At 37.9% G+C, this 27,697-nt stretch overlaps 3 protein-coding genes and 1 pseudogene across 5 annotated transcripts; 3 read left to right on the plus strand and 1 right to left on the minus strand.

The window, feature by feature from the left end:
- Positions 1–3,943: 3,943 nt before the first annotated feature.
- Positions 3,944–7,616, plus strand: LOC121792416 (annotated as a pseudogene).
- Positions 7,617–9,227: 1,611 nt separating this feature from the next.
- On the plus strand, positions 9,228–12,096 carry LOC121792417 (bidirectional sugar transporter SWEET17-like). The gene is made up of 5 exons (XM_042190353.1): positions 9,228–9,351; positions 9,428–9,464; positions 9,546–9,918; positions 10,104–10,223; positions 11,767–12,096. The coding sequence occupies exons 1-5, from the start codon at positions 9,318–9,320 to the stop codon at positions 11,911–11,913; spliced, it is 711 nt and encodes a 236-aa protein (XP_042046287.1). The 5' UTR covers positions 9,228–9,317; the 3' UTR covers positions 11,914–12,096.
- Positions 12,097–14,960: 2,864 nt separating this feature from the next.
- On the plus strand, positions 14,961–19,088 carry LOC121779061. The gene is made up of 8 exons (XM_042176411.1): positions 14,961–15,051; positions 15,103–15,272; positions 15,354–15,357; positions 16,390–16,559; positions 16,890–16,948; positions 17,968–17,993; positions 18,072–18,450; positions 18,533–19,088. The coding sequence occupies exons 1-8, from the start codon at positions 14,961–14,963 to the stop codon at positions 18,630–18,632; spliced, it is 999 nt and encodes a 332-aa protein (XP_042032345.1). The 3' UTR covers positions 18,633–19,088.
- Positions 19,089–19,124: 36 nt separating this feature from the next.
- On the minus strand, positions 19,125–27,591 carry LOC121792418 (serine/arginine-rich splicing factor SR30-like). 3 transcript variants are annotated; one of them, XM_042190355.1, is made up of 14 exons: positions 27,471–27,591; positions 27,039–27,127; positions 24,247–24,312; positions 24,007–24,081; positions 23,791–23,896; positions 23,665–23,711; positions 23,493–23,550; positions 23,227–23,276; positions 23,046–23,102; positions 22,845–22,954; positions 22,666–22,767; positions 19,753–19,795; positions 19,502–19,585; positions 19,125–19,412 (listed from the first exon to the last, which is right to left on the minus strand). In XM_042190355.1, exons 1-14 carry the CDS (start codon positions 27,568–27,570, stop codon positions 19,398–19,400), a joined length of 1,002 nt encoding a protein of 333 aa, XP_042046289.1. In that variant the 5' UTR covers positions 27,571–27,591; the 3' UTR covers positions 19,125–19,397. The 3 variants fall into 3 exon arrangements, 2 of the variants coding, with proteins under 2 accessions (XP_042046289.1, XP_042046288.1); XM_042190354.1 differs by having other exon boundaries at positions 23,025–23,102; XR_006048882.1 differs by lacking the exon at positions 19,125–19,412 and adding an exon at positions 20,229–20,325 and having other exon boundaries at positions 19,500–19,585; positions 23,025–23,102.
- Positions 27,592–27,697: the final 106 nt, after the last annotated feature.

Below are 27,697 nucleotides of genomic sequence, written 5' to 3' on the forward strand. Positions count from 1 at the left end.
CATCTGTCCTACAAAATTTGTCACATTTCACTTTTTGCCATTTTTTATAATGGACCCCGCATTCCACTAACTTATTCTTACTCACATTTTATTATAAAATTAGTACTTTAAAAGTAGGACTCACATCCTATCAACTTTTTCAACTAATTTTCCATTATAATTCTTAAAACTCGTGCTTGATCAAACTATGACAAAATATGGGGGACGGAGGGAGTATAAAATCTCGTACCGCCCAAGGAAGGTTGTTTAATCGCATTTCTCTTTAATTTTTTTCTTACTTTACCAATTTTGCACTAAAACTTTAATGTCAACTATTAAGATTGTTTTTTATGGATGAAGGTAATACTATGTTTTGTTCCGATTTTAACCTCTTTCCATTATTAATGTTACATTAAAATTTTATATATTGTCTATTATAAAGATTTTTTTCATGGAGGAAGGTAGTAGGAGTAGGTTTTTATTCCGATATGAATATGTATACCAGATGATAACGGTCAACTAAATTTAAAAGACTTCAATTTAAAAAAATCACAAAATTCTAATTAGATTGCTCTAGAGACTCGGCGACTTGTAAGCGTTTTCATAGTACTTTTTCTGCAAGGCAAGAAAAATATCCTGTATACAAATTATTCTCATAGATAAATAATCTGAATAAATTGTGTATTTAAATCATTAAATATATAGTCTGGTACATGTATAAAATTTGGTATGCTACATTTAATTTTCTGGCTTGAGAATGTTACAGTCAACGGCTTGGTGGACCATATTTGAATCATAATCTTGATGGAAAACATATGCTAAGCTTTTACTATCATCATGATCATTAAAAATAATGTAACCAATTTGGGATTTTACAACTGTAACACCCCAAACCCAACATGGAAGATACGGCTCATGAAAATTTCTAATGTCAAACATTTAACTAAGATCATAGCTAATTAAACTTTATCACCAAAAGTCAGTTACAGGCAAACAAAATAAATACACTCTAAAAGCTTAAGTATATGCCACTAGAGTTTAAGTTCAAAAATATATACGAGCAGCACTGAAGGAACGGAGGCAAGTTTGCTATCGTGCCAAATTTCCCCCAATCTACTTTTCCGTTGTTGAATCTACAAGAATGCAAGCAATAAAAGAGTAAGTTATTGGTTAAATTAGTGGGATTGCAACAACATAAATAACAGAGTGCAATATCATACACACTCCAATAATTAAATAAAATGTGCACACAAACTATTTGAATATTAAATCTTTATACAAAAGGCCTTGAACCAAGACTCTAAAATACTTCATATTTCATCACAGAAGCTCCATAATAGGAACTAAACCATCTATAACGAGTACGAGATGGAGACTACTTAACCTTTGGGATAGATTCAGAATGGAAGTTATGCCATCCATAGAATATTACAGAATGGAGGCTAAGAGCATGCGCAGCAGTGGACGGACGGCGTCCGTCCGTGCCGCTGGCACGGACAAGCTCCACCGCCGCTGCGCTCGCGCCGCTGGCACGGCGCTGCTCGCTGCCAAGAGCATGTCCGTGCCAGTGAGCAGGCGACGTGGCGGCACGCGATTGGGCAGCGGCATAACCGTTGCCTTTGAATTTTTTTAATTAAAAATTGGGTATTTAATTTTTAAAAATGATAAAAAAAATATTTTCCAAATCCAAAAAATATGGCCATCTTTTTGCCCGTTTTTCTGAATTTTTTTGATTTTTTTATATATTTCCCCCCAAAATCATCTATAAATACACACATTCATCATCCATTTATCACTTCAAATCATCTCTCATTCATCTCTCATTCATAATTCTCATACAAACTATCTACATCTTCATCTTTCACTCAAAACCTCAAATGGATTTCACTCATCTTATGGCGGAAGCGGAGCGCGAAGAACAAGAATACTACGAACAACATCGTGCCGCTTACGACGCATATGTCGCGGCGAATACCCCCGCTCCTCCTCCTCCTCAACGAACTAGATCAATTCGCCGCTATATCCATCGTGACCAGGAGAGAGCCCAGGAAAGGCTCGTTCCCGACTATTTTGCCGACCAGCCGCGGTTTTTGGCAGATTACTTCAGGCGTCGTTTTCGCATGTCAAAGCGCTTGTTTATGCGAATTGTCAACACATTGTCCGCACGTGTTGAATTCTTCCAAACAGGTCCAGATGCAACCGGCCGGCAAAGTATCACGCCGTTGCAGAAGTGTACGTGTGTCATCCGACAACTCGCTACTGGGCAAACGGCCGACCTCTTCGACAAGTATTTGCATATTGGTGAGTCAACTGGAATCCTTTGTCTAAAATTTTTTTGCGATGGCGTTCGTTCAGCCTTCGGTGATGAATTCCTTCGAGTACCCACCACCGATGATTGCCAAAGGTTTCTTCATCTTCACGAATCAATCCATGGCTTTCCCGGCATGCTTGGCAGCATTGACTGCATGCATTGGAGGTGGAAGAATTGCCCGATTGCTTGGAGGGGGCAACACTTAAGCGGTCACAAAGATGGCGGCCCAACACTTATCCTTGAGGCGGTCGCCGACTACCGCCTATGGATTTTGCATGCATATTTCGGCGTTGCCGGATCCAACAATGACTTGAACGTGCTCTATTCTTCACTACTCTTCAATGATGAAATGAATGGTGTAGCACCGGCGATCGACTTCACCGTCAACGGAAATGCATACCACATGGGTTACTATCTCGCCGATGGTATCTACCCAAGGTGGTCGACTTTCGTGAAGACGCTCAGCAACCTGCACGACCCGAGACGGGTTCTTTTTGCGCAGCGTCAAGAGTCCGCGCGGAAAGACGTCGAAAGAGCCTTCGGGGTCCTTCAAGCCCGATTCAACATTGTGAAGGCCCCGGCTCGGCTGTGGTACGTCAATAATATCGCCGACATCATGTTCACGTGTATTATCTCACACAACATGGTTATAGCCGATGAAGGACCGAGGGCGGCTAGCTTCTACGACGAGGATGAAGCCGGAAGCTCAACCGTGAGGTCTCCCCCACGCCGAGGTGTGCATACGACGGTGGACCAGAGGATCGAGACAAGGCACACAATGCACGATACCCGAACTCACATTGAGCTACAAGAAGACCTAATCAAACACATGTGGGCGAAATTCGGCAACGCGTAGTGGTTTTTTTAATTTTAGTTTTAATTATGTAATTTTAAATTTTTAGGATTTTAATTATGTAATTTTAAATTTTTAGACTTTTAATTATGTCTTTTTAAATTTATTTGTAATTTGTAATGTTATTTCGGTTTTTTAATGAATTTTCATATTATGGAAATGTTTTTATTTAATTGAATTTTAAATTGAATTGTGCTCGTCCTTGCGGAAGAGCATAACTGTGGGTGTTGTGCTCCTGCCAGAGAGTAGGCAGAAAAAGTGGAGCCGCGCCCACAGCCGTGCCGCTGACAAGAGCACGGTTGTGGATGCTCTAATCATTCCATAGGATAGGCCTGACATCCAACGGACTATCTATGTGCCATTCCACATAATCCCAAGGCTATAACATTTCATCCACCACTATATAATAACAAGAAAGTACAACGTAAAATATTATTGAATTCTCAATCCATCAGTGTAATAAATTCAACAAATTCAAAAGTACAATTGTAATTTTCAAAACTCATATTCTCACTCTGGAAATTTCCATCTCCATTTTCATAACTATAATAGGCAATGCAGAAACTAATTCAAACATATTTAGTCTTCCACATGTCACCGATATATATATAAAATAAGCCAGAGTTCATAAAATGAAACAAGGATAAACATTGTCTCCAATAACAGGTAAAAATACTCCACTAAAAAGCAATTAAAGGAAACAGCGCAAAATCGAAAAGTAAGAGAGTTTTAATTTCGTGTCTACGAGGCGAATTAAGCAAAAGTTGAGCTCCTACCTTATTATGCCAACTTAACTTTGGTGTTGCCTTCAAGCTCTAGGTTTTTATTTCTATGGAGGAAAAAGTGAGGAGATTAGGAGGGGTAGTCTAATCAAGGAGTCTTGGACCCTAGAGTGTACGGCGGTGAGCGAATTGGTAGTCCGTTCACAGAGGAAGGTTGATACCGACAGCAAATCAGTCCGGTCCACATGCAAGGCCTTCCTCCTCCTCGACTCCCTCCACCGCACCCACCTCCGCCTCCTCCACCCCGACTTCCTCCCTTCCCTCCTCCCCTCCCTCTCCTCCCTCGACCTCTCCGTCTGCCCCCGCATCGACGCCGCCGCCGTCTCCCTCCTCCTCCCCCGCATCACCCACCTCCACCTCGCCCGCTGCTCCGCCCTCCCTCCCCACTCCCTCGCCACCTCCTGCTCCCATTTACAAACCCTCGGCCTCTCCTACTGCACCGCCTTCGGCGATCTCGAGCCGCCGCTAGCCTCAGGGACCTCAATCTCGACAAATGTCTCAACGTCACCGATGTGGGGCTGGTTCAGGTCGCCGCCGGATGCCCCGACCTCGACAGCCTCTCCCTCAAATGGTACTTCGATGTGACCGACATTGGGATTCGGTTTCTCTCTCACAAATGCCTGCATTTGAAACGCCTTGATATTTCCTACCTGAAGGTAATCGATTCATCTTTGATTTTTGTGTAATTTGTAAAATTGGTGATGCCAATAGCAGTATGTAATGTGTTAATAATAGTCTCATCTATTCTTGGATTTGGATTTACTATTTAGGTTTCCAATGAGTCGCTGCGGTGGATTAGTGGAATGGAGAAGCTGGAGGCTCTGCAAATGGTTGGGTGTGGATCGGTGGATGATACTGGGTTGCTGCATATTGCAAATGGATGTGCTTCGCTTAAGGTTAGTCACTTCATTCATTATCACGGTTATAATGTTGTGAGGGTTCAGCGATTCAAACCTGAACTACACATTAGTATGTTTGGGCTAGGTTTTGTTTTTGGGACACTTCACAAAAGGCCTCACCCTAAAGCTTTTATATATTGCTTGCAACTTTACTTATTGCCAGATGTGGAATGTGGTTTTGCACCCTAACAAGTGCAATTCACAATCAAATGCAATATTGATTTGCATGCTTAAGTCATCTGAATTGTATGTTTTCTTATACATTCTTGGCAACTGCATATATAGTTAGTTACTTTTATAATAAATAAGTTGTTCCTTCTTATTTGCAGTATGTAATTTGTGCTATTTGTGATTACAATGTTGAATGCAAAATGACTTTGTAGCATTCAGAACTAAAGTTTCTATTTTTGAGGTTGTAGTTTTATCAGAGTTTTTGTTAAAGGAGATGATTTCAAATGACCCCCATTAATACCAACTAAATAAGAACATGTAAAACTATAAATCTCGGGTTCTTGAATAGTGTCCAGGTATTGGATATATCAAGATGCGACAGATTGAGCATGGATGCACTATGTTCCGTTATCCACAGACATGATCGTTTATTAGAGCTTCACTCAGGCTACTGTTTTTCAGTAAGTGCTGTCCTATTTATATCTCTGAGCTATCGAGAAGATCTTTTTGTGCACCAACTGTAAGTAAAACGTGCCATTGGACTGCCAGGAGCTTTCTATGTCTTTTGTCAACCAGCTCAAGGACCTAAAGAACCTTAAAGTGCTGAGAATTGATGGGGCATGAGTTCGGGATTCTATGTTAAAAATCATCAGCAACAACTGCAAGTGTTTGACCGAAGTGGGACTTGGAAAATGCAGAGTGACGGACACGGGCATCTGTCATCTTGTGTCGGGCTATGTTAATCTCAAAGTACTTGATTTAACATGCTGCGGTGACCTCACTGATTCAGCCATACTAGCTATTGCACGTTCTTATCGGGATCTCTCGTGTCTTAAGTTGGAATGCTGCAACTTGCTTGGTGAGGGGAGTCTCAACCATCTCGGGTCTCACTGCAGATTTCTTGAGGAGAATGATCTTACAGATTGTTTTGGAATAAATGATATAGGTAAATCTAAACGAACATAAACGTTTGTTTTCTTATTCGACACTGCATGCTTCACTCACGACCCCTAATTGTGATTATTTTCTCTGTTTAATGCTCATTTGAAACTTTTTTGTGCTGAATTTGGCAGGCTTGAAATATCTATCAAGATGCTCAGAGCTTGTATCGTTGAAACTTCGACTATGTGTTAACATTTCAGACTAAGGATTGTCTTATATGGCTTCAAATTGCTCAAAGATTCGAGAACTCGATTTATACAGGTATGGCATTATAATTTCAGCCACGATATTATTTGAGGGTACAGCTTGTGGTGTGATATAATTTAACTCCATCCAAGACAGGTGAACTCGATTTATACAGGTATGGCATTATAATTTCAGCCACGATATTATTTGAGGGTACAGCTTGTGGTGTGATATAATTTAACTCCATCCAAGACAGGTGTGAAGGAATAGGCGATGTAGGTTTATACAGGTATGGCATTATAATTTCAGCCACGATATTATTTGAGGGTACAGCTTGTGGTGTGATATAATTTAACTCCATCCAAGACAGGTGCGAAGGAATAGGCGATGGAGGTTTTATACAGGTATGGCATTATAATTTCAGCCACGATATTATTTGAGGGTACAGCTTGTGGTGTGATATAATTTAACTCCATCCAAGACAGGTGCGAAGGAATAGGCGATGGAGGCTTAGCTGCTATATCGCGTGGCTGCAAAAAACTGAAGGCGCTAAATTTGTCATACTGCGATGGAGTCACTGACGAAGGGATGGCGTATTTAAGCTCGCTAGAAGAACTCTCCAGCCTTGAAATGCGATCTCTTCGAAACGTCACTGCTACTGGCTTGACAAAGCTTGCTGCAGGTTGCCGGAGATTAGCTGAATTGGATGTAAAAAAATGCGAGGGAATCGATGACTCGGGATTTTGGGCTTTGGCTTACTACTCGAGGAATTTACAACAGGTTTGTACTTATGCTTGGTAGTACTCTGTTTCAAATTCAAAGATGTTAAAAAGATAAGATAAAAGTGAGAAAATGGTTTGAGTTTACTTTCTCATAGCAAAGCTAATTGTGGATTAATCTGATTAACTAGTGAAGTTTGAACTTGTATCAAGATCAACTTTTCCTTTTTAGTGATGAGTGTGAAATTGACTCATGAGTGACCTAACAAAATAGAATAATGATCACATTGTAGTATAGTTTAGTAGATAGAGAGGGAAGAGTTTCTTGTTGTATAGTGTCGTCACAGAGTTGAACAATGGTTTTTTGTGTTGTCGAAGAATGATCTTGATTTGTGAGTATTGACTAAGGCTGAGTCTGAGGTTGGTTTGAAAATTGATGGTGGCAGATAAATGTGAGTGGGTGTGCGATCTCGGACGTGGGGCTGTGCATGCTGATGGGGAACTTAACTCGGCTGCAGGATGCGAAGCTGCTGGACCTTGCCCGTGTATCAGCGGATGGTGTAGAGGTCGCCCTCCGAGCATGCTGCGCGTGCCTCAAAAAGGTAAAGCTTAGCGCATCTCTTAGGCGACTGCTTTCACCTCAAATAATACAGACCTTGGAAGCAAATGGATGCAAGATTAGATGGGATTGATGCTTTTAAATTGTATCAAAATCATTATGTAATATTTTTAAGAGGTTCAGATATGACAAGATTGGGGCCGGTTTTGATTTTATGGGTGATCTTTGTCAACAATTATTCACAAGCATTATTTTTTTTACCTATTATCTCTTTTTATGAGAAAAGTTAAGAATTAACCTAATTTTAGATTTAAGTCTAAACTACGTATTCGATTACATTATAAATTGTGTGTGTGGGTGAGTAATACACGAAATGCAAGATGAAAATATTGAAACGAAATTGAATTTTGATGAGATGGTTTGGAATAGTAAAAGGTTTAAAAATAATACTAATGATGATCAAAGGGTTAAAAAAGCAAATTAGGTAGTGAGGACGACATTTTTGACAATCAACTCGACTCCCCCAACAAAAAAGGGGTTGGATTAGCAAATGCTTGATAAGTAGAGTTTCCAATCAAAATTCAAGAATGATTATCCTATATTTTTCATCTCCCAACAAATCAACTTTTGTTTAAAAAATTTCTTTAACTTATGTTTAAAAATTTCTTCGTCAAGACTCAAGTTCCTTATAGTATTATTAAGCGTTAGGTAGGCATAAGACTAAATATATATAAGTGGTTGTGGTGTGGACATGAATTTATTGTTTTAAAAAAAACGGCAAGTTGATAAATAAAACCGAAATATGTTGAGCTTTGTCTACCGCTAATTCCAGATATTTTCCCACTTAGTTATTTAGTACTAATACTTTTGGGTAGTTGGAATATTTTTTGCCTTCTCAATGTGCATAAGGACAATTAATAAAATAAAACTCGTGACTATGCTTGGATGTTGACATATACAATTAAAATGAAGAGATAGTTTTCACTAATTTGTGGGTGCAAGCTAATTAATTAGTACTATTAAATGTGCAATTCAAGCCCACAGGCGCTTCTAACTACTATTAAAGGTTTCAATAGTTTAATTTATGCAATCTTCTTGATAGCATTTGAAGAACGAATAGACGCATAGTGGTTCTTTGTTTTGTAGTGGAGAACATAAGCCCACGGATATGAGGACTAAATTATTCCAACCATATACCCAATTATTTTGCTTGTCACAATTTGTTAGTTTCATCATTTGCTGATCATTTGATTCATATAATTTCTAGCTATATTTCGAAGATTGTCGCGTTACTCATGAGCTATCAACTCTTGTTTTATTATAGAAAACTATTCAAAGAACAAATTATACAAGTACTACTTCAAACAGTAGTAGGAGTACTATATAGATTAGAGAGCTTGCATAGAGAACTATAAATAAATAACATAAACTCATATATGAACTAAATTCCCAATTATCTTTGTTTGATTTAATTCAAACTCCATATGTTAGTCTACACGCGTCAAATTTTACACGTCTCATGTATGAACCCACAAATTAATTTGTAGCCTCAAATGCATATGAATTCGATCACTATAAAAATCACATGTTAATTTTTGTGTTAGATTTTTTTTATAATTATATCCCGTATTTGACTATTATATGATAATACATATCAACTAGTATAATACTATATGAATAGAAACATTCCAAGAAAAATAGGGGAAAAGGTTCACACTAGTACTAGAACCACGTTTGATTAATTATATACTAGTACTATGCCGCGTGATATTTTAGAATTCTATAAAGCAAAGCAAAAAAAAAAAAGAAACATAAAAATTAATGTGGATTTGTGTGGTAGTAGTTGAGAAGGACTACTACATCTACATCCTTTATATTTTGCCTCTATCTTTCATTTCATTTATTCCACTCCAAACATGGACACACTTGTTTTCTTCATTGGAGTCATAGGTAATACCACCAAATCTTAATTTCTTTCTTTCTTTCGATTATGGAGTGTATATACTAATTGTTTAAATAATTTCAGGGAATGTGATCTCGGTTCTTATGTTTCTTTCTCCGGGGTAAGTTGAGTAATTACAAGAATTAATATAATCAAGATATTTAATTTGATTTATAATGAAAGACAAAAAAAATGGTTGCAGGAAGACTTTTGTTCGAATAGTGAAGAAGAAGTCGACGGAGGAATTCGAGAGCTTTCCTTACGTATGCACCCTCCTCAATTCTTCCCTTTGGACTTACTACGGCATCATCAAGCCCGGGAGCTACCTCGTTGCCACTGTCAACGGCTTTGGAGTTGTGGTGGAGATCGTATACGTTGCTTTGTTCCTTATCTTCGCTCCCCCTAACAAAAGGGTTAGGACAGCAATAGTTGTGGGAATATTGAATGTAGGGTTTCTAGCAGCAACTTTGTTAGCTACTTATTTTCTTTTGGAAATAGATCTAAGGATTGATGCTATTGGATTCATAAGCTCAGGCCTTAACATCCTCATGTATGCTTCTCCTCTTTCTGCCATGGTAAGATCATCCATTATAACTTAGTACTACTACCTAGTATATATATAACAATAATTCATTAGCTTATATGCATTGCCGACATCTCAATTAATCATTCAATTTATGTAGTTATTAGATAGTAACACATTATAAGTTATATAGGGCTTTCTCTATTATTGATGAAGATATTATATTTATTGATGCAGAAAACAGTGGTGACCACAAAGAGTGCGGAGTATATGCCGTTTCTTCTCTCATTTTTCCTTTTTCTAAATGGTGGAGTTTGGACTTTTTATGCTATACTTGTGGATGACTGGTTTCTTGGAGTAAGTCTTTTATTTCTAATCTTCACTTAGCATCATCAATTTTACTGCATTGCATACCAAAAAAGTTTAATCTAATTAGTAGTATTTCTTTCAAGTTGCGTGTTTTAGGCAAACCTAATCAACAAGTTTTATAGTACTATATACCTATAATACATATAGGTAGAGCTAGGTAGTATTATAAAACCTTAGTGTAAGAGATTATATAGTATTCATATATCTATATTTATATATATGAATTGGATAATCCAATCTAAAAACCCTTACAAAATTCCAGGAGCATCTTTCATTAATTTAAGTGTACATGGTTTTAAAACAATATGTTGAGAGTAATTATTGTTATTATTCGAGTGCTGCAGTTTGTCCACTAGAGTTTTTTCCTCTGATCAATTCATAGGGCAGAATGATGCATGCTACATATATAATTAAAATTAAATGAGATGCGATTTTGCCGTGGAAAAATGAATGGTAAAATATGAGGTTACAAGAAAAATAAATCAAGTTTTTGGGTATTGATTATAATCTTGAAGGATACTGATATATGGAGAAATTAAAATAAATCAGACCTATCAACTACTACTTGATAATAAATTGGGCCCTCCCACAGTATTAGCTGGTGACAATATATACTACTATGTAGAAGGAAATTATTAAATTACGTGGACCCATATACAGTTTGGAGTTTGGACATTCAAAATTAGCACGTTTGTAATTGTACTTGTCTTCTGAAATTGACTGCTAGAAGCAGCTAGCATGATAATTGATGCAGAGTAGAGACATCAACATAGATTCTCTCTCTAATTATGGTAGCTTATAAATCAAATCACTTTCTCTTCTTAATTAAAAAAACTAGAGCTCTAGAATGGAAAAAATGTAATCATTTCACCAATTTCTAAATATATTCAGTTATCATCAATTTTGCTATATTGCATATCAAAAAACTTTACTCCATTTCATTAATTTTTCTCAAAACTTAATTAACTTGACCTACATATATAAAAAAAATTTATATGCTTTTAAAAGAGTAATTATTGTTATAATTCGAGTGGTGCAGTTTGTCGCGTTGATGCATGCAACATAATTGAATGGGATGAGATAATGTCGTGGAAAATGAATGGTAAAATATGAGGTTGCAAGAAAATGAAATCAAAATTTTGGGTATGAATATAATCTTGAAGGACCGACTATGGATACAGATATATGGAGAAATTAAAATAAATCAAACCCATCAACTAGTACTTCATAATAAATTTGGCCCTCCTACTAGTGTTAGCTGGTGACTATCTATTATGTAGAAGGAAATTATTTCATTACATGGACCCCATATATAATTCGGACATTCAAAATCCACCTTAAAAATTAGCACGTTATCGTTCTTGGAATTGACTGCTATTGCCAGCTAGCATGATAGAGACTTCAACATAGATTCTCTCCCTAACTATGGTAGCTTAAATAATCAAAGTAACTTTTTCTTCTCAATTTGAAAACTACAAGAACGGAAATAATGTAATAATTTGCTCATATTTAATATCTGTGAAATATGCAGGTTCCAAATTCAATAGGATTTGCGTTAGGAGCTCTGCAGCTGCTGCTCTATGCCATTTATAGAAATCCTAAAAATTCAGATAGCTCTCCACCCGAATTTGATACCAATCAAATTTCACAAACAGAGCCACTTCTGCCAAACTGTTGATCTCTACCTTTTATTTCTAAGTGATTATTATTATTTTTATTAAAAAAAAGATGCAAGAGAGTAGAAGAATAGATGTGAGTGCCCTTTTTACATTCTAGTATATTTTGTATTGATTTATGATGTGTGTACTGGGTTTGTCAAAAAGACATATTCTTATAATTTGATAAAAGAAATTTTATTTTATTTATGCACAATTAACATTTCTCAAACTGAAACACACCGGTAACCAGTCTGCGTTGTCAAACTCTCCACACCATAATTTGGAGCAGAGAATATGGTAACCAACCAGTCTTCTTTTGGCAAAGAAGTAAATGGTCAATCTTCAATCCAAAAAGATTGTATGACACAGAATTATTCTATTTCTAAGCTATATCCTAGACTTCCAATGGCTTTAGAATCAGTGATCTAGTTCTGAGTGATGAACTAAAAGTCCAAGAAGATCTAAAGAAAAGAGAAAAAGCGTTGTATTTCAATCAGCAGCACTAAGCAAAGTTGAGAATCATTGAGTAAATTGGTAAGTATATTATTCAGTTCCCAACCTGCATGTGTATTCAATTAGTTGTGAATTGTGATCATAATTGAAAAGCTGATAACGGACTGGATCGAATCATGATCATTAGCAATTCCTAGTCAATGACTTTCTATAACACATTATATTAACTCAATTACTAAATCATAGAATTAAAACGTCTACTCTAGCATGTCAATCAACATTATCAACAAATCCAGCATAATAATTGGCCAAGTGCATGAACCAATTTAACATTGAAATGCTGCTGCTGCTGCTGCTGCATAATCAAAGACTGAGTTGCGTCATTTTCCTCCAATTCCACTTTTTTAACCACAAATTTCACTCTTTTCTTCCTCTATTTTGTTTTGTTTTTTATCGTTTCTTCCATTTTCCATTTTTTTTCAACTTCATTTAAGTATTATACTCCATTTAAAAACAGTACTCCCATTCGTCAAAATAGTCAAATACCATCAACTTTGGCAAAATCTTGCTTATTTCTAATCAACTTTAAACTAGGTCATAAATATTAATGTATTTAGGCTTTTGTACAAATTCTCACAATATTGATCTCTAGCCAGTCAAAATTGACTAGTCACAAATTCTCACAATATTTTATAATATTGCCTTAAAACTCACGTTATCTATTTTCGGGACTATTTTCATGGATAAATATATTAATGTGAGTCCTACATATTATTATCTACATGTACAAGTGCTCGAAAAAGTTGTATAAATAAATTTATAGTACATTCAAAAATTTACATGTACATTCCATAATCCATATTATGCTTGGAAAGAATGTATCAAACAATGCATAGAAAAAATAGTCATGTACTAGTAAGCTATAGAAAAAGCCGCAGATATTTGAGAAAATTAGCGTAGAAAAGCTGTTGAATTTGGCACATTGAAAAGATTATATTTCTCATTTACCTTCTCAAAAAGATTATTATACCTTCTTAAAAAGTAATGGACTCTAAAAAAAGAAGGTAAATTTAAAAGGCAAACAAAATAACTAACTTTTTACCTTTTCTAATAAAAGAGATAAAGATATCTTCTCAAAATGAAAAAAAATATAATATATCCTCAAATACCCTTTCCATTAGAGCATGAAATTTTATGAAGAAGAGGTAAATATGGTAATTATTTTTCTTTACCTCTTCATTTACTCTCTCCCTTGGGGATGCTCTTAGACTAATAGAATTATAGAACATTTATTTTCATGTAACTTGTAATTTTACAGTTCACTAGTAAAACGGATAAAAGCACTTTGCCTCAAATATAAACGTCAGAAATATAAAAACAAAAGAAGAATAAGAAAAAACTAAAAAAAAGGTGGTTCATAAATTTTCACCAATAGAATGAATTTCACCAATAAAATCCATTACAATTAACAAAACAACAAAACATCAGCCAAAATTGAACAATTTGTTATAAACCCTAATTTACAAAATGGGGAGAAACTTACAAAAAATATGCAATAAACATCGAATAAGGGATAAATGTTGAAAGATTGAAGAAAACTTACCGAAATATATCTGAATATGACGGGAAATCGCCGGAATCGCCGGAAATCGTCTGCCCCTTTCTCTCTTTCTCTTGCACAGAATGAGCTGCTGCCTCTGTTTCGCGTCTGTTTTGTTTAAAATAGAGACGCATGAGCCTCATGCGTCGTCTAAAAAAATTAAGCGACGCATGTCTTTCATGCGTTTTATTGAAAGACGCATGACCCTCATGCGTCTTCTAAACAAAATTTAAAACATTTAACAACGCATGCCTTTCATTAACGGGCGACGCATGAGAGTCATGCGTCTCTCCCAAAGCTGGAATAAAAAAAAGTCCAATACACTTATGGAATTTAAAAAAACCCCTAGAACTAAAAAAGAATTACCTCTCAATGCGGCCATCGATTCCATCTCGGTGGGTCATGAATTTCGCGATTTGATCCATCATGAATTAAGATCTGATCGCTTTTATTTTATCTGCCTGACTCCATTACAACTGTTGAATTTTTATTTTTCCTTATTTTTTGGGAGCAAATAGAACAGCACTTGGATTTCTAATTTAGTTTAGGCGAAAAGATCATCTTGCTTAAAACATCGGAGTTTAGCTGACCTGTTTTAGGAACTGGCATCAAGTTGTAGACCGAAAATTAGCTGCAAACATGACCTGTAAATTGGAAAACAAAGATTACATGGCATCAGGCAGGAAATGGGGAGATTAGTTCTGTGTAGCATTTCAGATTTATCAAATTAATACTACAATTGTGAGAGACCTGAGTTCACATGTCATTCTCAGGCCCTCCCGATGAATATCGATTTCCATCGTTAGTGTGTGCAAGTGTGTTGCTTTGTCTGGGGTTGCAATGGAATTTTAATGCAAATATAAATCCCAAGGGGTATTTGGAGTTTTGGTTTTTTCGAAACCATGGTTGTAACTTGTAATGTAAACAGGTTAAATCACGTGAGCAATTTTATCGTTTTGTTTTTCACTTCCTCTTAATCTCATTGACCATCCTCTTGTTTTTGTTCCGGCAACTATGTGTAGTCATGTGAAGCATGAGGTTTACACTCTGATTGATGAGAATGATGATGAGTGTTTCGAGAATCAGAATGCTTTTGTTGATGTTTGTATGCATGGTTGTGATATTATATATTCATTCATTGCATGTGATCTGGCAGATTGCATAGGTTCAGCATTTAACATAAAGGGAGCAATGCAGTGCCCTAACTGCCGGAAAATTGAGAAAGGACAATGGCTCTATGCAAATGGTGGTCGTCAGTTACCTGAGTTTAGCATGGATGATTGGCCGCATGATGAGGATCTGCATGATCTAAGTTATTCTGAAATGGTAATTTCCTGGATTTAATTCATGACTGTGAGGGTATATTTATAGTATTTGCTATTGGGAAATACCATTTATTGTCCTTAGTCAAGTATGCTCAGCCCTTTCCTCGTTAAACCTCATTATTAAAATATGGAGGTTATTATTTTTATGCTTTCACAGACTTTACCAGTTTCATCTGTATGAGTACATGTTTGTTCTAATGAGACTATGCATTTTATGATGTGCTATGTCATCAACTTCTTGCATGGTTTTGGATTATTTGAAAATGTAGGAGTACTAATCTGTTGGCTAGTGGACTTGTAAAAATTAGTGTTGGCTGTAGATTGAAAGCATTGAGTTCTATCCTTTGTCCACTTTACTTGTTAACCACAAGGATAAGTCTAGAATTAAATTTTATTAAATAATCTTGTTTTCTTTGATTCTGCAGTCGGTTGGAGTTCAGTGGTGTCCTTACAGCGGTTTAACTAGACTTCCGTCATCTTCCGAGTAAGCCTCTTCGAACCTTATGTTCATTGTTGATAAGTCCCAACTTCCAAAGTATGTCTCCTTTGGTGTTACAGATGGTATCTCTTTTAACCATTTTCAGATTCCGCTTTGTTTTAAATGTTTTTCAACCAGCTGAGATTGCTCAGTTATAATGTACCCATTATAACTGGATTATATGGAGTCTGGAATATGATATTTTTTATTCCTGAAAGAGCATGTCGGTCAGCTGTGTGAGGATCATGAAATTTTCTCTTTTAAAATCACTAGGGTTGGAATAACCATGTCTTTTGTATCACTTTTGCAGTTTCCCTAGATATTATGAAGCCTGAAGTGGCATAATTTCCTTCAGCTGATTTTCTGCTAGTTAATTGTCCTTGCTGCATGTTTGCAAAGTTCTGGAAATCTTCATATACCCTATTCCATGTAGTGGTTCTCCCTCTCTGTTGTAGTAGGATTATTTTATCTACAAAGGTGACGTTTGGTTCGTTAGACAAGAGAATAGTGAGATTGAATATGGGATAATCCACAATAGCATTTGTCTAGGATTGAATTAGTCATAGGTTTGGTGAAGGTGAGATGATTAATCATAAGAAACACTCTAGTCTTAGTCATAGGTTTGCATGTGATCTGGCAGATTGCATAGGTTCAGCATTTAACATAAAGGGAGCAATGCAGTGCCCTAACTGCCGGAAAATTGAGAAAGGACAGTGGCTCTATGCAAATGGTGGTCGTCAGTTACCTGAGTTTAGCATGGATGATTGGCCGCATGATGAGGATCTGCATGATCTAAGTTATTCTGAAATGGTAATTTCCTCGTTAAACCTCATTATTAAAATATGGAGGTTATTATTTTTATGCTTTCACAGACTTTACCAGTTTCATCTGTATGAGTACATTTTTGTTCTAATGAGACTATGCATTTTATGATGTGCTATGTCATCAACTTCTTGCATGGTTTTGGATTATTTGAAAATGTAGGAGTACTAATCTGTTGGCTAGTGGACTTGTAAAAATTAGTGTTGGCTGTAGATTGAAAGCATTGAGTTCTATCCTTTGTCCACTTTACTTGTTAACCACAAGGATAAGTCTAGAATTAAATTTTATTAAATAATCTTGTTTTCTTTGATTCTGCAGTCGGTTGGAGTTCAGTGGTGTCCTTACAGCGGTTTAACTAGACTTCCGTCATCTTCCGAGTAAGCCTCTTCGAACCTTATGTTCATTGTTGATAAGTCCCAACTTCCAAAGTATGTCTCCTTTGGTGTTACAGATGGTATCTCTTTTAACCATTTTCAGATTCCGCTTTGTTTTAAATGTTTTTCTACCAGCTGAGATTGCTCAGTTATAATGTACCCATTATAACTGGATTATATGGAGTCTGGAATATGATATTTTTTATTCCTGAAAGAGCATGTCGGTCAGCTGTGTGAGGATCATGAAATTTTCTCTTTTAAAATCACTAGGGTTGGAATAACCATGTCTTTTGTATCACTTTTGCAGTTTCCCTAGATATTATGAAGCCTGAAGTGGCATAATTTCCTTCAGCTGATTTTCTGCTAGTTAATTGTCCTTGCTGCATGTTTGCAAAGTTCTGGAAATCTTCATATACCCTATTCCATGTAGTGGTTCTCCCTCTCTGTTGTAGTAGGATTATTTTATCTACAAAGGTGACGTTTGGTTCGTTAGACAAGAGAATAGTGAGATTGAATATGGGATAATCCACAATAGCATTTGTCTAGGATTGAATTAGTCATAGGTTTGGTGAAGGTGAGATGATTAATCATAAGAAACACTCTAGTCTTGGCATTATGGAGGTAGGTCAAAATACATTGTCAAGGGCCGAGATTTTGAGAAAAACGCAACCGAACAATAGATAAGATTATTCATAGCCTAATCACAAGTAATCATGACCTCTAAGTGCAGAGATACTAATCATTTGTTCATTCTTGTCAATCCAAATAAGTCTTACAGGTCTACTGTGCCAGCATGGTGGATGCTAGAAAGTATTCAAATCTCACTTTTTTCTAAAGATTTTACCTTTTTGCAGATGCTTTTCATTTGTGTTGCATTAGTCATTACACATTCTGTGGCAGTCAGTACATCTATAATCTCTTTCTACTCTTTTCTTTGATGTGATATATGTGTTTGCAACCCAACATTTTCCCCATTTAGTACTCAGCTAACAAGGTTTATGTCTATTTGTTTTTATTTGCAGTGAAGGTGAATTTTCATCCAGTGCGTGTAAGATTTCATTCCTCAAGGTAACTGTAAAGGCTTACCTCAAAGTTTTTAACAACACGATGATAATTTGTATTGTAGACCAAGATCTTGTCGGACACCATGCTATCTTTGCGGAACATGCACCCATGTCCTCTGCAACTCATCCTTGTCCATATATTGCATATGTTGGAACATTCCACCCACCCTTTTCAACATCAAGTGGGAATACGCGTGATGGGTCCAGTTTTAGTAATCACTGGAGTGGGCTGTCTTCTGCTCCTAGTGAAGTACCAAACTCCTATGTTTTCCCTTCAATGGATGGTCATTATCACCACAATTGGGAACACCCTTCTCATTTTGCTGCAAGCAACCGAATTGGTAGCGCAGATCAACCGCCTATTCCATCTCTCGCTCAGAGGACAGCTAGGAGTTCTGATATTCCAACACCTGGAATGCATCCTTTTATTGTTGGTCGCAGGTTAGTAATAGATCAAACTTTATTTGGGAAGTAGTGACATTGGCATGTTTTCTGACAGCTCCCAGCTCTATCACATCATCAGTGCTTCCACCTTACCCTGGACCTGTTGCCCAGCAATCCATTGGTGCACCAGTAGCACGCACCTCTTTAGTTTCCACCGGATGAAGATCCGGCAGCCATAGGGGTTTACCTCAAGTTAGCCCAGTGGCCACATCATCAGATGGGTTTTATTTCTTTTCCTCCAATCCATCAGGATGAAGTTTTCAAGATGCCGAAAATCCCCCACACGACCACTTTCATGGTTGGGACCGTGAGCAGCAGCCAGGCTTCACCTTGAATCAGCTTGATAGGGATGCAATATGGACGTCTTTTCACCCTTCATCTGATTCCGGTGTCAGACCAGGCAATTTCCGGCAGAGGCATGGGTCTGAGAGGATGCCATCTCAAAATCAAACGTAAGTGTTATATCGTTGGGATGAAACTTTGATGCCTCTGGCTCACAACTAAGGAGTGAGAACCCAACCCGAACATATATATGCTTGAGCTAAGGACAGTCTGTCTATAATGTCTAAAATTATGGTGATGGAATTCCTCTTGTTTCTATGCCGTTGAGGTAAATAACACATGTTTTTATATCATTTGGGATTCTATATCATCGGACCACTAAACCAACATAACAAAATAAGGATGCGTCCATTATATCATTATCATATGTCGTTGAATTGTAACCTTCGAACAAGTGTTTTTACCAACATCGTATTGATTGTGCCAAATGATACATCAAACGCCATAACAGAACAGATGGCCAACATGATGAAGAAAATGAATACAATCATTGGCAAAAATATTAGACGATCCATTAATCTGACAGTTGACTCACACAAATCCTCCTGAATGTAGAGCTAGACACAATCTTTCATTTTCAATCTTTCATCCGCAAATTCACTTCAATCAGAATGCACCTGCAAACCACAATATTAAGACGCAAATTCTCACAGGCACAAGAATTTTATCTCAAAACAGGCACTCATCCACAGGGAAAATAGGATACCGATCTAGATCTAGATCTCGATCTGCTCCTGCTCCTGCTCCTGCTCCTGCTCATACTGGCACTCCCATGCCTGGATTGATGGGGCTGCAGCATCAACAGTTAGTGAAGGGATAAAATAATCATGACTGATGTCTGTAACAGCCTGACAATATCCCAAGCTTGGTCCCGTAATTATCTTACTGAGGACTGGGGGTCAGGAAGAATTATTCAATATTTATCTACTACAATATGGTGGTAGAATATATACGTACTGGTGTTGACACTGCAGGTCTAGATTTCCTTGGGGATCTGGATCTGCAATTTTCATGAACTGTAAATTTAAGCTCGGAAGATGCAAACCTCAACTCAAGCAAAAACACATTTACTGCTCAACATGTGAAGTAATACTGTATTATTGAAATATATTAGTTGTTACCTCATATAGTCCTTGACATAACACCCTAACTTATAAGTTAACAAAAAAACACTCCATCCTGAAGCACACCATCTATATTCTAATAGGAAATACTACTAGATAGTGATTCTACCACTGATCCAACTTCTGTTTAATGCACAACAATTGAGAAAATTAACGCGAGTTCAAGTAGGTGAAGTTGTGGACGCAATCTAGATTTCAAGCATCAACTTAGTTTTCCTCACATCTTTTTGTTACAGGTCATCGACCACATATAGCATACTTAAATAAAATTTACCATCTGGGTCTTGCAGTGGGTGCACATCGACTTACAGCTTATTGCCAGAAAGAAATGAGTCGCAAGAAACTGAGCACCATAAGCCATCAAGTCCCTAACATGCAATCCCCAGATCGCCACATAAGGCCAAATCTAGAAACAAAAGGGCAATCTTCATGATCATAGTACCATATGGAGTAGTACTTAAATCCCACATATCCTTACCCAATACACTCCTCATCAAGTCCAAAATATTGGAACCACAATGAAACCAGAAGGGGAGGATAACACAAAAGCATGTAAAAAGTCAAAATTCAACCCCCCAAACTGAATAGCAGTCAAATCAACAGTTCACAAAACCTGTTCTCTTTCATTCAAAATGTTGGATAGTTTGGAAGTAAAAAGGGATATATCTCAGTGCAATTAAATGTATTACAAATATATAAATGATTTCCCCATCTGTGGAGTAGCTACACATATTCTATAAACAGATCATCAAAGCTCTCCTCTTTGGCCTGATCAACCAGCTATTTGTACTCTAATTTGGTATATCACATCCATCATGTTAATACGCGTTAAGAATATTAGTATTCTGTCCCACATCGGTGATGTGACATAACCTAGCTTAGGCTCTTGTACTATATATATGTGGCCTGTGTTGAGAAATAAGATACACCAAATATACTACTACTTTCTCTACTATGTCTATTTACTTTTCCGCTTATATCTATATTTTACTGTTCTACATGGTATCAGAGAGGATTCGAATCCGTCTCCAGAAAATTAGGGTTTCCAAAAAAAAAGAACTAAATTAGGGTTTCTGCCGCTGCCCGCTCTACTACCCCCACTCTACTCTTCCGTCGCTATTATGTTCTGCTCTACTGCGCTATGCAGTGTTGTTAGGGTCGCGGGGCGCCCCGGGGTGATGAGGGGGGACCCCGGGTCGCGGGGCGATGGGGCGACGGGGCGAGAGACCCACGAATCGGGGCGCCAGAATAGCCGAATGATGATTATATTTGTGTCTCTTTTATAAGTTTGTTGCTTGAATGTTTATCACATCAAATAAATCTACCTACATCATTACTCCATATCACATCTGAATATGGACCCACGAATCAGGGCGTACTATTAGCCTAATTAAGCTATATCTATACTTTTAATACAGGTTAATGAAATACATTGTGTGAAAAAGACTTATTGGTGTGAAAGTACCATTTTCTAGATTATTTATCATTTATGTAGTAATATTTAAAGGTATTTAATCAATATAATGAATATTTTAATTAAAAAAACTAAAATTTTTACTTTTCTAACTTGTAGAGTGGGTAAAAAAAGAATTATTGAGTAATAAAATAACTACACTAACTAATGCATTGGAATTGATACAGACTCTAACTTGAGTGGGTGAATAAGAATTAATAATTTAATTAGACTAACCTAGTGGTATAAAAACTAATTAATTAATCTAGGGAAATATCAAAAAGTGGGTCGCAGAGATGATGAGGCTGAGAAAACAATTAATTAATCTAGAATAGAGGAAAAGGTGGATTAAATTAATGAATGCCTCGATTCTCTACCCATTAAAGCACATCTCCATTTTCAAAACCCAAAAAATTTTGTTAACACAACAGGAAAACCTCTTCGGCTCGCCCCAGTCGCCCGTCGCCCCCACCGCCCCCGCCGCCCCAACTGCGCCCCTTCAATCTCGCTCGACTCACCCATGTCGGGGCAAAGCCGGTCTCGACCTGAGCGCCCCACGCCCCGAGCGCGCTCGGGTCGCGTTTTTAACAACACTGGCGCTATGATGCCCAAATTTGAGTTTCTACCACTACTATATTGCACAACTGCTCTTCTCTGCCCAAACTGGGTTTCTGACGCTGCTACTTCTGCTACACTTGCAACAACTGCCCTACAGCTGCTACCCTGCTGCAGCTGATACTAATACCCTGCATCTGCTACAGTTGCAACTACTGTCCAGCTGCTACTACAGCTGATACTAACTACCATGCATCTGCTACTCTGCTACAGTTGCTACTACTGCTCTGCATCTGCTACTTCTGCTACTACTGCCCTATAGCTGCTACTCTGCTACAGCTACTACTATTCTGCCTTGCAGCTCTACTTATGCAATGGCTGCAACTACTACTGCCCTATAGTTTTGGCTACTACTATTGCTGCCGATGTTTGAGGAAAAACATTTTTGAGAACTTTGTACCAAGCTGGACAATATAGATGTTCCAGCTTGAGGGGGAGTGTTAAGAATATTAGTATTCTGTCCCACATCGGTGATATGACATAACCTAGCTTAGGATCTTGTACTATATATATGTGGCATGTGTTGAGTAATAAGATACACCAAATACACTACTACTTTCTCTACTATGTCTATTTACTTTTCCGCTTATATCTAAATTTTACTGTTCTACAATACGGATTCTTATGTTTCTTTGGGAAGAAAGGTTATTTTGGAGCTCTCACGAAATGATTCAATACCTTGATAAAGAGCGAGGGGAGCCAGATTCTGATTTGGATGCAACAGACCTTGAACGGGATCTAGACAAAGATTGATGAGAACTTTTCTTCCTTGGAGAAGCACTGCTTGTGAATATAAGAGGCAAAGATAAATACTTGGGGTACAAAATAACATGTCAAAATTATGAAATACAGTTGACCTTCTACTCCTAGCTCGATCATCAGGGCTGCGAGAGATACTTCTGCTTCTTGAGTAAGGACTCTTAGAAGGACTCCTGGAGTAACTACGTCTCCTGTCATACTCCTCCACCTAGATATAAAGTTGCATCAGTAACCATAAAAAAATGAAAAAAAAAACAACAAAAGAACAAAAAACAAACTTGAAGCTTCTTCAAATGTACCCTTATATATGCCTTTGAAAATTGGTTACGGAAGAGAGAATCATCAAGCTTCCTTATCTACACAAAGAACCAGATCACAAAGATGGGGCAAAAAGATAAAAGGAGGAAATTGATTAAAAATTTTCCAAAATTCAAATAAAAATCAAAATGAGCAAGCAAAGAGAGAAGTTATTAGACCCACTGCATATTTCATGTCATCGTAGTTGTTATAGTCGACAACTCCACGCATGCCTGCATGGATTACAAATTTATAATATATATCCACACCCCCAGTACAACTACCATCAGCAAAATATTCCATATAAGTAAGGTATCTACAGTTGAACCATCATCAGAGAGCTTGAGGATGGTTTGAGCAGACACATGAGTTATAACTTTTTTACTGGCAATATGTAAACCGAAACCAAGGCTGCAAGGGTAGTAGTTTCAAAAGATATAATATCTCACCGTCACGCTCACGGTAAACTTGAGAAAAACAAACATCACCAGCTCGACGCATGTGATCCTAAGATCAGGAGCAGCAAATAAGGTGCTAGCATTAGCATGTCAGTTGATACACTTGTAATGATAGGAGAGACATCATGATAGACACAAGAGAAAGTAAAAAGTGAACCATTACCTTCAAGTCTTGCCAATAAGCAGAAGAAGGAAGTCCAGTAACCACCACTGAAATATCAAGAATTTTACTAGATGTGGACCAGAAAATAATAAGATTAAATCAAACTATTCATGCAACTACATCTACCCCGGTAGTCAGAATGTTTTGAAACTCCACCACGACTACTTCCACTGTTGTGACTACTGCGACGGTCATATGATGATGAGCCTCTCCCTCCATGAGCTAGTTCAACCTGCTTATTAAATGGAGTATAGATTAAAGACAGAAAGGCAGAAACAACATAACATATGAGGCACACAGTGACAAGCAACTTTTTCATTATAGAAATAGGATATAACTCACCCGTAAACGACATCCATCAAAATCATAACCATCGCGGCCACGTATGGCGTCATCAGCATCGCGAGAATGTTCAAACTGGAGGACAATACCATTTGAGAATCTTTGGTAAAGCCGTAAAGGCAGAATCACAAACAAACTAGCCTAGCATCTAAATGGGCAGTTATATCTTCTGAAAATCAGTAATTGATAAGGGCAAGAAATACAGCATTAAATAGTTTGCTGGCTCAAAATGGTACTTACCTCAACAAAAGCATAACCAGGAGGTCTTGGAGGCATTTTCAAATCTATATCAACAATACGGCCATACTGGAGGAAAAGAACAAAAAAGAAAAATATTAAGCCCAACAAAATCATAAAAACCAAACCAAAACAAAGGAAAGTGGTTAGAAATAATCCAAACAACTAATTATCCCCAGCATGGTGAGACTGTTTTCAGATGATTGTATTCATAAAGAAGAGTAAAGGATTATTACGGGAAGAAAAAGTGATCTCATTCCTTGGTCTCCATTATACTTTTTGGATTTAAGTAAAAAATAATTTCTAAATGTGGTGTGATAAAATCAGATAAATCAAATGATCGGCGTTGATGTGGAAAAAAAAATTTGGGGATAATCTTGATAGGCAAATTTCAAGGGACGTTGACAAATGTACCTAAAATATGTGCATTTTCCCTAATATTTGCAAATAATTCTTTTATCAGAACAAAGTACATGCATATGTGTTAAGGACGTTACCCTTAACAAGCACCGGCGGCGAGTTTCGCTCGGCGGTGGAGATAAATTTCCGGCGGCCAATAGGCTCGGAGGACGATTGCAGAGTTTCTGTGCGCGGGAGTCGCTCCCGTCGGGCAGATAACTCGGCGATTGATAGAATACTCCGGCGTCCAATTAGGATCGGCGGAGGGAATCCAAAATTAGGATTGGAAAACACACGTTATATTTGGGAGAGAAAATATTTCATTAATTGATTGAATGAATAAAAAAGATAACAGTCTATCCTATTTATAATGCTACTGACTTAATGAACAAGAAAACAAAGATATAGAAAAAGATATGCTAAATCCCTATAATATCTAAACTAATAGAGGTTCGTATCAACTCCCCCACGGTTAAAATCCACCTTGTCCTCAAGGTGGGAACCACGAAGCAAAAAGGAGAGTTGAAAGCAGAAGCTTCGGCGAGGCAACTCCTCCTGGATCAAACACACACCGAACAGTTGAACGTTTCCCTTCTTCACTTCCATAAAAAATCAACAAAGGAGACCCAACTTTGGCGGAAAAATTCCTTGCCAAATCGAAAAGCTTGTCCACGCCTCCCAGAATGCCCAAGCATGGCATGTCATTACTCGGAGGGATCAACCTTGCATCTTTGTCGAGCGATGTTGATCGATGATTCATACTTGGAACATCACCGACATTCAAATCCACATTGACACAAGCAATTACGGGCAATTCGGTGTAAGCACCATCTCCTTTCTTGCCCAAACAATTTCCAACAACATTTTGGGATGACACTTGAACAACATTGAGTGAGGCGATTATCTTCTCCACTTCACCAATAGAACCATCCTCCTCTTTATCTTCTAGCATTGTCTCCTCATTTTCACCAATCTTCTCATCAGATACCCCAACGAGCACTTGCGGTGGCTCATTGTCGTTCTTGACAATCCCTTTGTTCTTGAGGAACTCTCCAGGGGACTCGTTGTTTGGAACATCAAGAGGAGCGTCGGTAATGTCATTGGGAACATCATCACCGAATACTATAGTGGGAGTATTATCAGTTTTCTCTTCGGCTAAATTCTCATCTTGAATGTTCTCCTCAAACTCATCCCCATCATCCGCATAACAGAGAATGCGTTGTTTACACACATGTCTCATCACCCATTTCTCGGGACAGTGCCAGCAGAGACCCAACCTGGACCGTTCTGACTTCTCCGCCTGGGAGACCCGTATTAGAGGCAGGCATGGCTGCTCCGGAGTTTGACTGGTCACACGTGCGGGCTGACTGTACAGGTCTCGCATTGGCTTTTCGGTGGAGTAGCGGGGCTGGTGGGAGGCGGGCTGGACTCGCGCTCTCACCTCCTCCCGAGGGCGAGGTCGGTCCCAGCACGTCTCCGAGCATCGGGGCCGGTCAACGGTCGGGTAGCCGCGGTCCTGCTGTTGCGCCGGTGGGTCCCAACAGGTAGGTCGGCGCTTGGGCGGTGATGGCGAGTACATATCTAGCTCGTAGGATGAAGAATGTTGATATGCAGTGGTCCGACGGGTCCATGGTGGGTCCCAGCAAGTGGGCTGTCGGGTATGGCAAGGGTGAAACGGCTGCACGAGTTGAGGGAAATTGTATTTACGATGGCAATAGCTGGCGTAGTCGTATGACATGTCGACGGACTGAATCGTGGTTGTGGTAGAAATGGTGGTGATTTATTTGGGGATATGGATGAACGCAGACGGAGGATGCTGAGCTCTGGATGAAAGCACCAGTTGTTAAGGACGTTTCCCTTAACAAGCACCGGCGGCGAGTTTCGCTCGGCGGTGGAGATAAATTTCCGGCGGCCAATAGGCTCGGAGGACGATTGCAGAGTTTCTGTGCGCGGGAGTCGCTCCCGTCGGGCAGATAACTCGGCGATTGATAGAATACTCCGGCGTCCAATTAGGATCGGCGGAGGGAATCCAAAATTAGGATTGGAAAACACACGTTATATTTGGGAGAGAAAATATTTCATTAATTGATTGAATGAATAAAAAAGATAACAGTCTATCCTATTTATAATGCTACTGACTTAATGAACAAGAAAACAAAGATATAGAAAAAGATATGCTAAATCCCTATAATATCTAAACTAATAGAGGTTCGTATCAATATGTTAGAGTTTTGTATTTGTTTTGTCATAAAGGAAATGCTAAGGTTCCAAAAAGATTCAGCAGATTCCTTCTCCACATACTAGTATAGTATACATAATACATTCAAGGTAATGGAAACTGGCAGTAATGATTCCAATATTTTATTCGAAAAACTCTCAATTACTTATAGCTAAACCTTGTAAAAGATATCTTCAACTTCACTCTGGCGAACATCACCAGGAAGATTGCCGACATAAATTGTTCTGCTTGATCTGCCCATTTTTGCTGTAATACACAAAGAAACCCATATATCAGCATCTGCGCATGACATTTTACGGGCAATTCTGGAAAGGCAAAATCTATGAAATGGATACATGCGCATTAGTGCAATCAAATAGTAAAAGGAAAAGGAACTCAAGACGAACAAAAACCCTAGAAAGCAGCAAATATTATTTTCAGTAAATTGAATTCAACACCAGGAGATAGGTCTAAAACTGAAAGGCATCGGATTATCAATAACCAAATTTAACAGAGTTACAAAAATTTCACACAGGAAATTGGAAAAAGAAAACGTTCGGCAGAATAGTTTAAACATGGAAATATATTGAAATGAGAAAGAGGGAGATACCTGTGAGCAGCGGAGGTTGGCAGAGAGCGAGAATGAAAAGTGTAGAACGTTCGAAAGGGAAGCGAATGAAGCGAAAGTTGGTACTAAAGTGCGAGAACATCCCCCTTGATTAAAATATTTTTAGTATTAAATTTTGAATATTCAATACTACGACTTGTTAGAATTTCAAAATTAATTTCATATCCAGAAGTAGTTAATAGTACATGTAGTGTGGCATTTTTCAGCTT

The sequence above is a fragment of the Salvia splendens genome, chromosome 2 (genome assembly GCF_004379255.2).
Source record: "Salvia splendens isolate huo1 chromosome 2, SspV2, whole genome shotgun sequence".
Classification (NCBI taxonomy): domain Eukaryota; kingdom Viridiplantae; phylum Streptophyta; class Magnoliopsida; order Lamiales; family Lamiaceae; genus Salvia; species Salvia splendens.

Bases quoted from the DNA above. Each gene is read 5' to 3' on its own strand.
- LOC121792418 (XM_042190354.1), bottom strand. From the start codon at position 27,570: ATGTTCTCGCACTTTAGTACCAACTTTCGCTTCATTCGCTTCCCTTTC. The intron at 23,897-24,006 runs GTGAGTTATATC...TTTAATAAGCAG, and splicing joins TTGATGGATGTCGTTTACGG to GTTGAACTAGCTCATGGAGG. The intron at 23,551-23,664 runs GTAATGGTTCAC...TCCTGATCTTAG, and splicing joins CTTATTGGCAAGACTTGAAG to GATCACATGCGTCGAGCTGG.
- LOC121792417 (XM_042190353.1), top strand. From the start codon at position 9,318: ATGGACACACTTGTTTTCTTCATTGGAGTCATAG. The intron at 9,465-9,545 runs GTAAGTTGAGTA...AAATGGTTGCAG, and splicing joins CTTATGTTTCTTTCTCCGGG to GAAGACTTTTGTTCGAATAG. The intron at 10,224-11,766 runs GTAAGTCTTTTA...TGAAATATGCAG, and splicing joins TGGATGACTGGTTTCTTGGA to GTTCCAAATTCAATAGGATT.
- LOC121779061 (XM_042176411.1), top strand. From the start codon at position 14,961: ATGTGTAGTCATGTGAAGCATGAGGTTTACACTCTGATTGATGAGAAT. The intron at 16,949-17,967 runs GTAAGCCTCTTC...TTTTATTTGCAG, and splicing joins AGACTTCCGTCATCTTCCGA to TGAAGGTGAATTTTCATCCA. The intron at 17,994-18,071 runs GTAAGATTTCAT...TTTGTATTGTAG, and splicing joins TGAATTTTCATCCAGTGCGT to ACCAAGATCTTGTCGGACAC.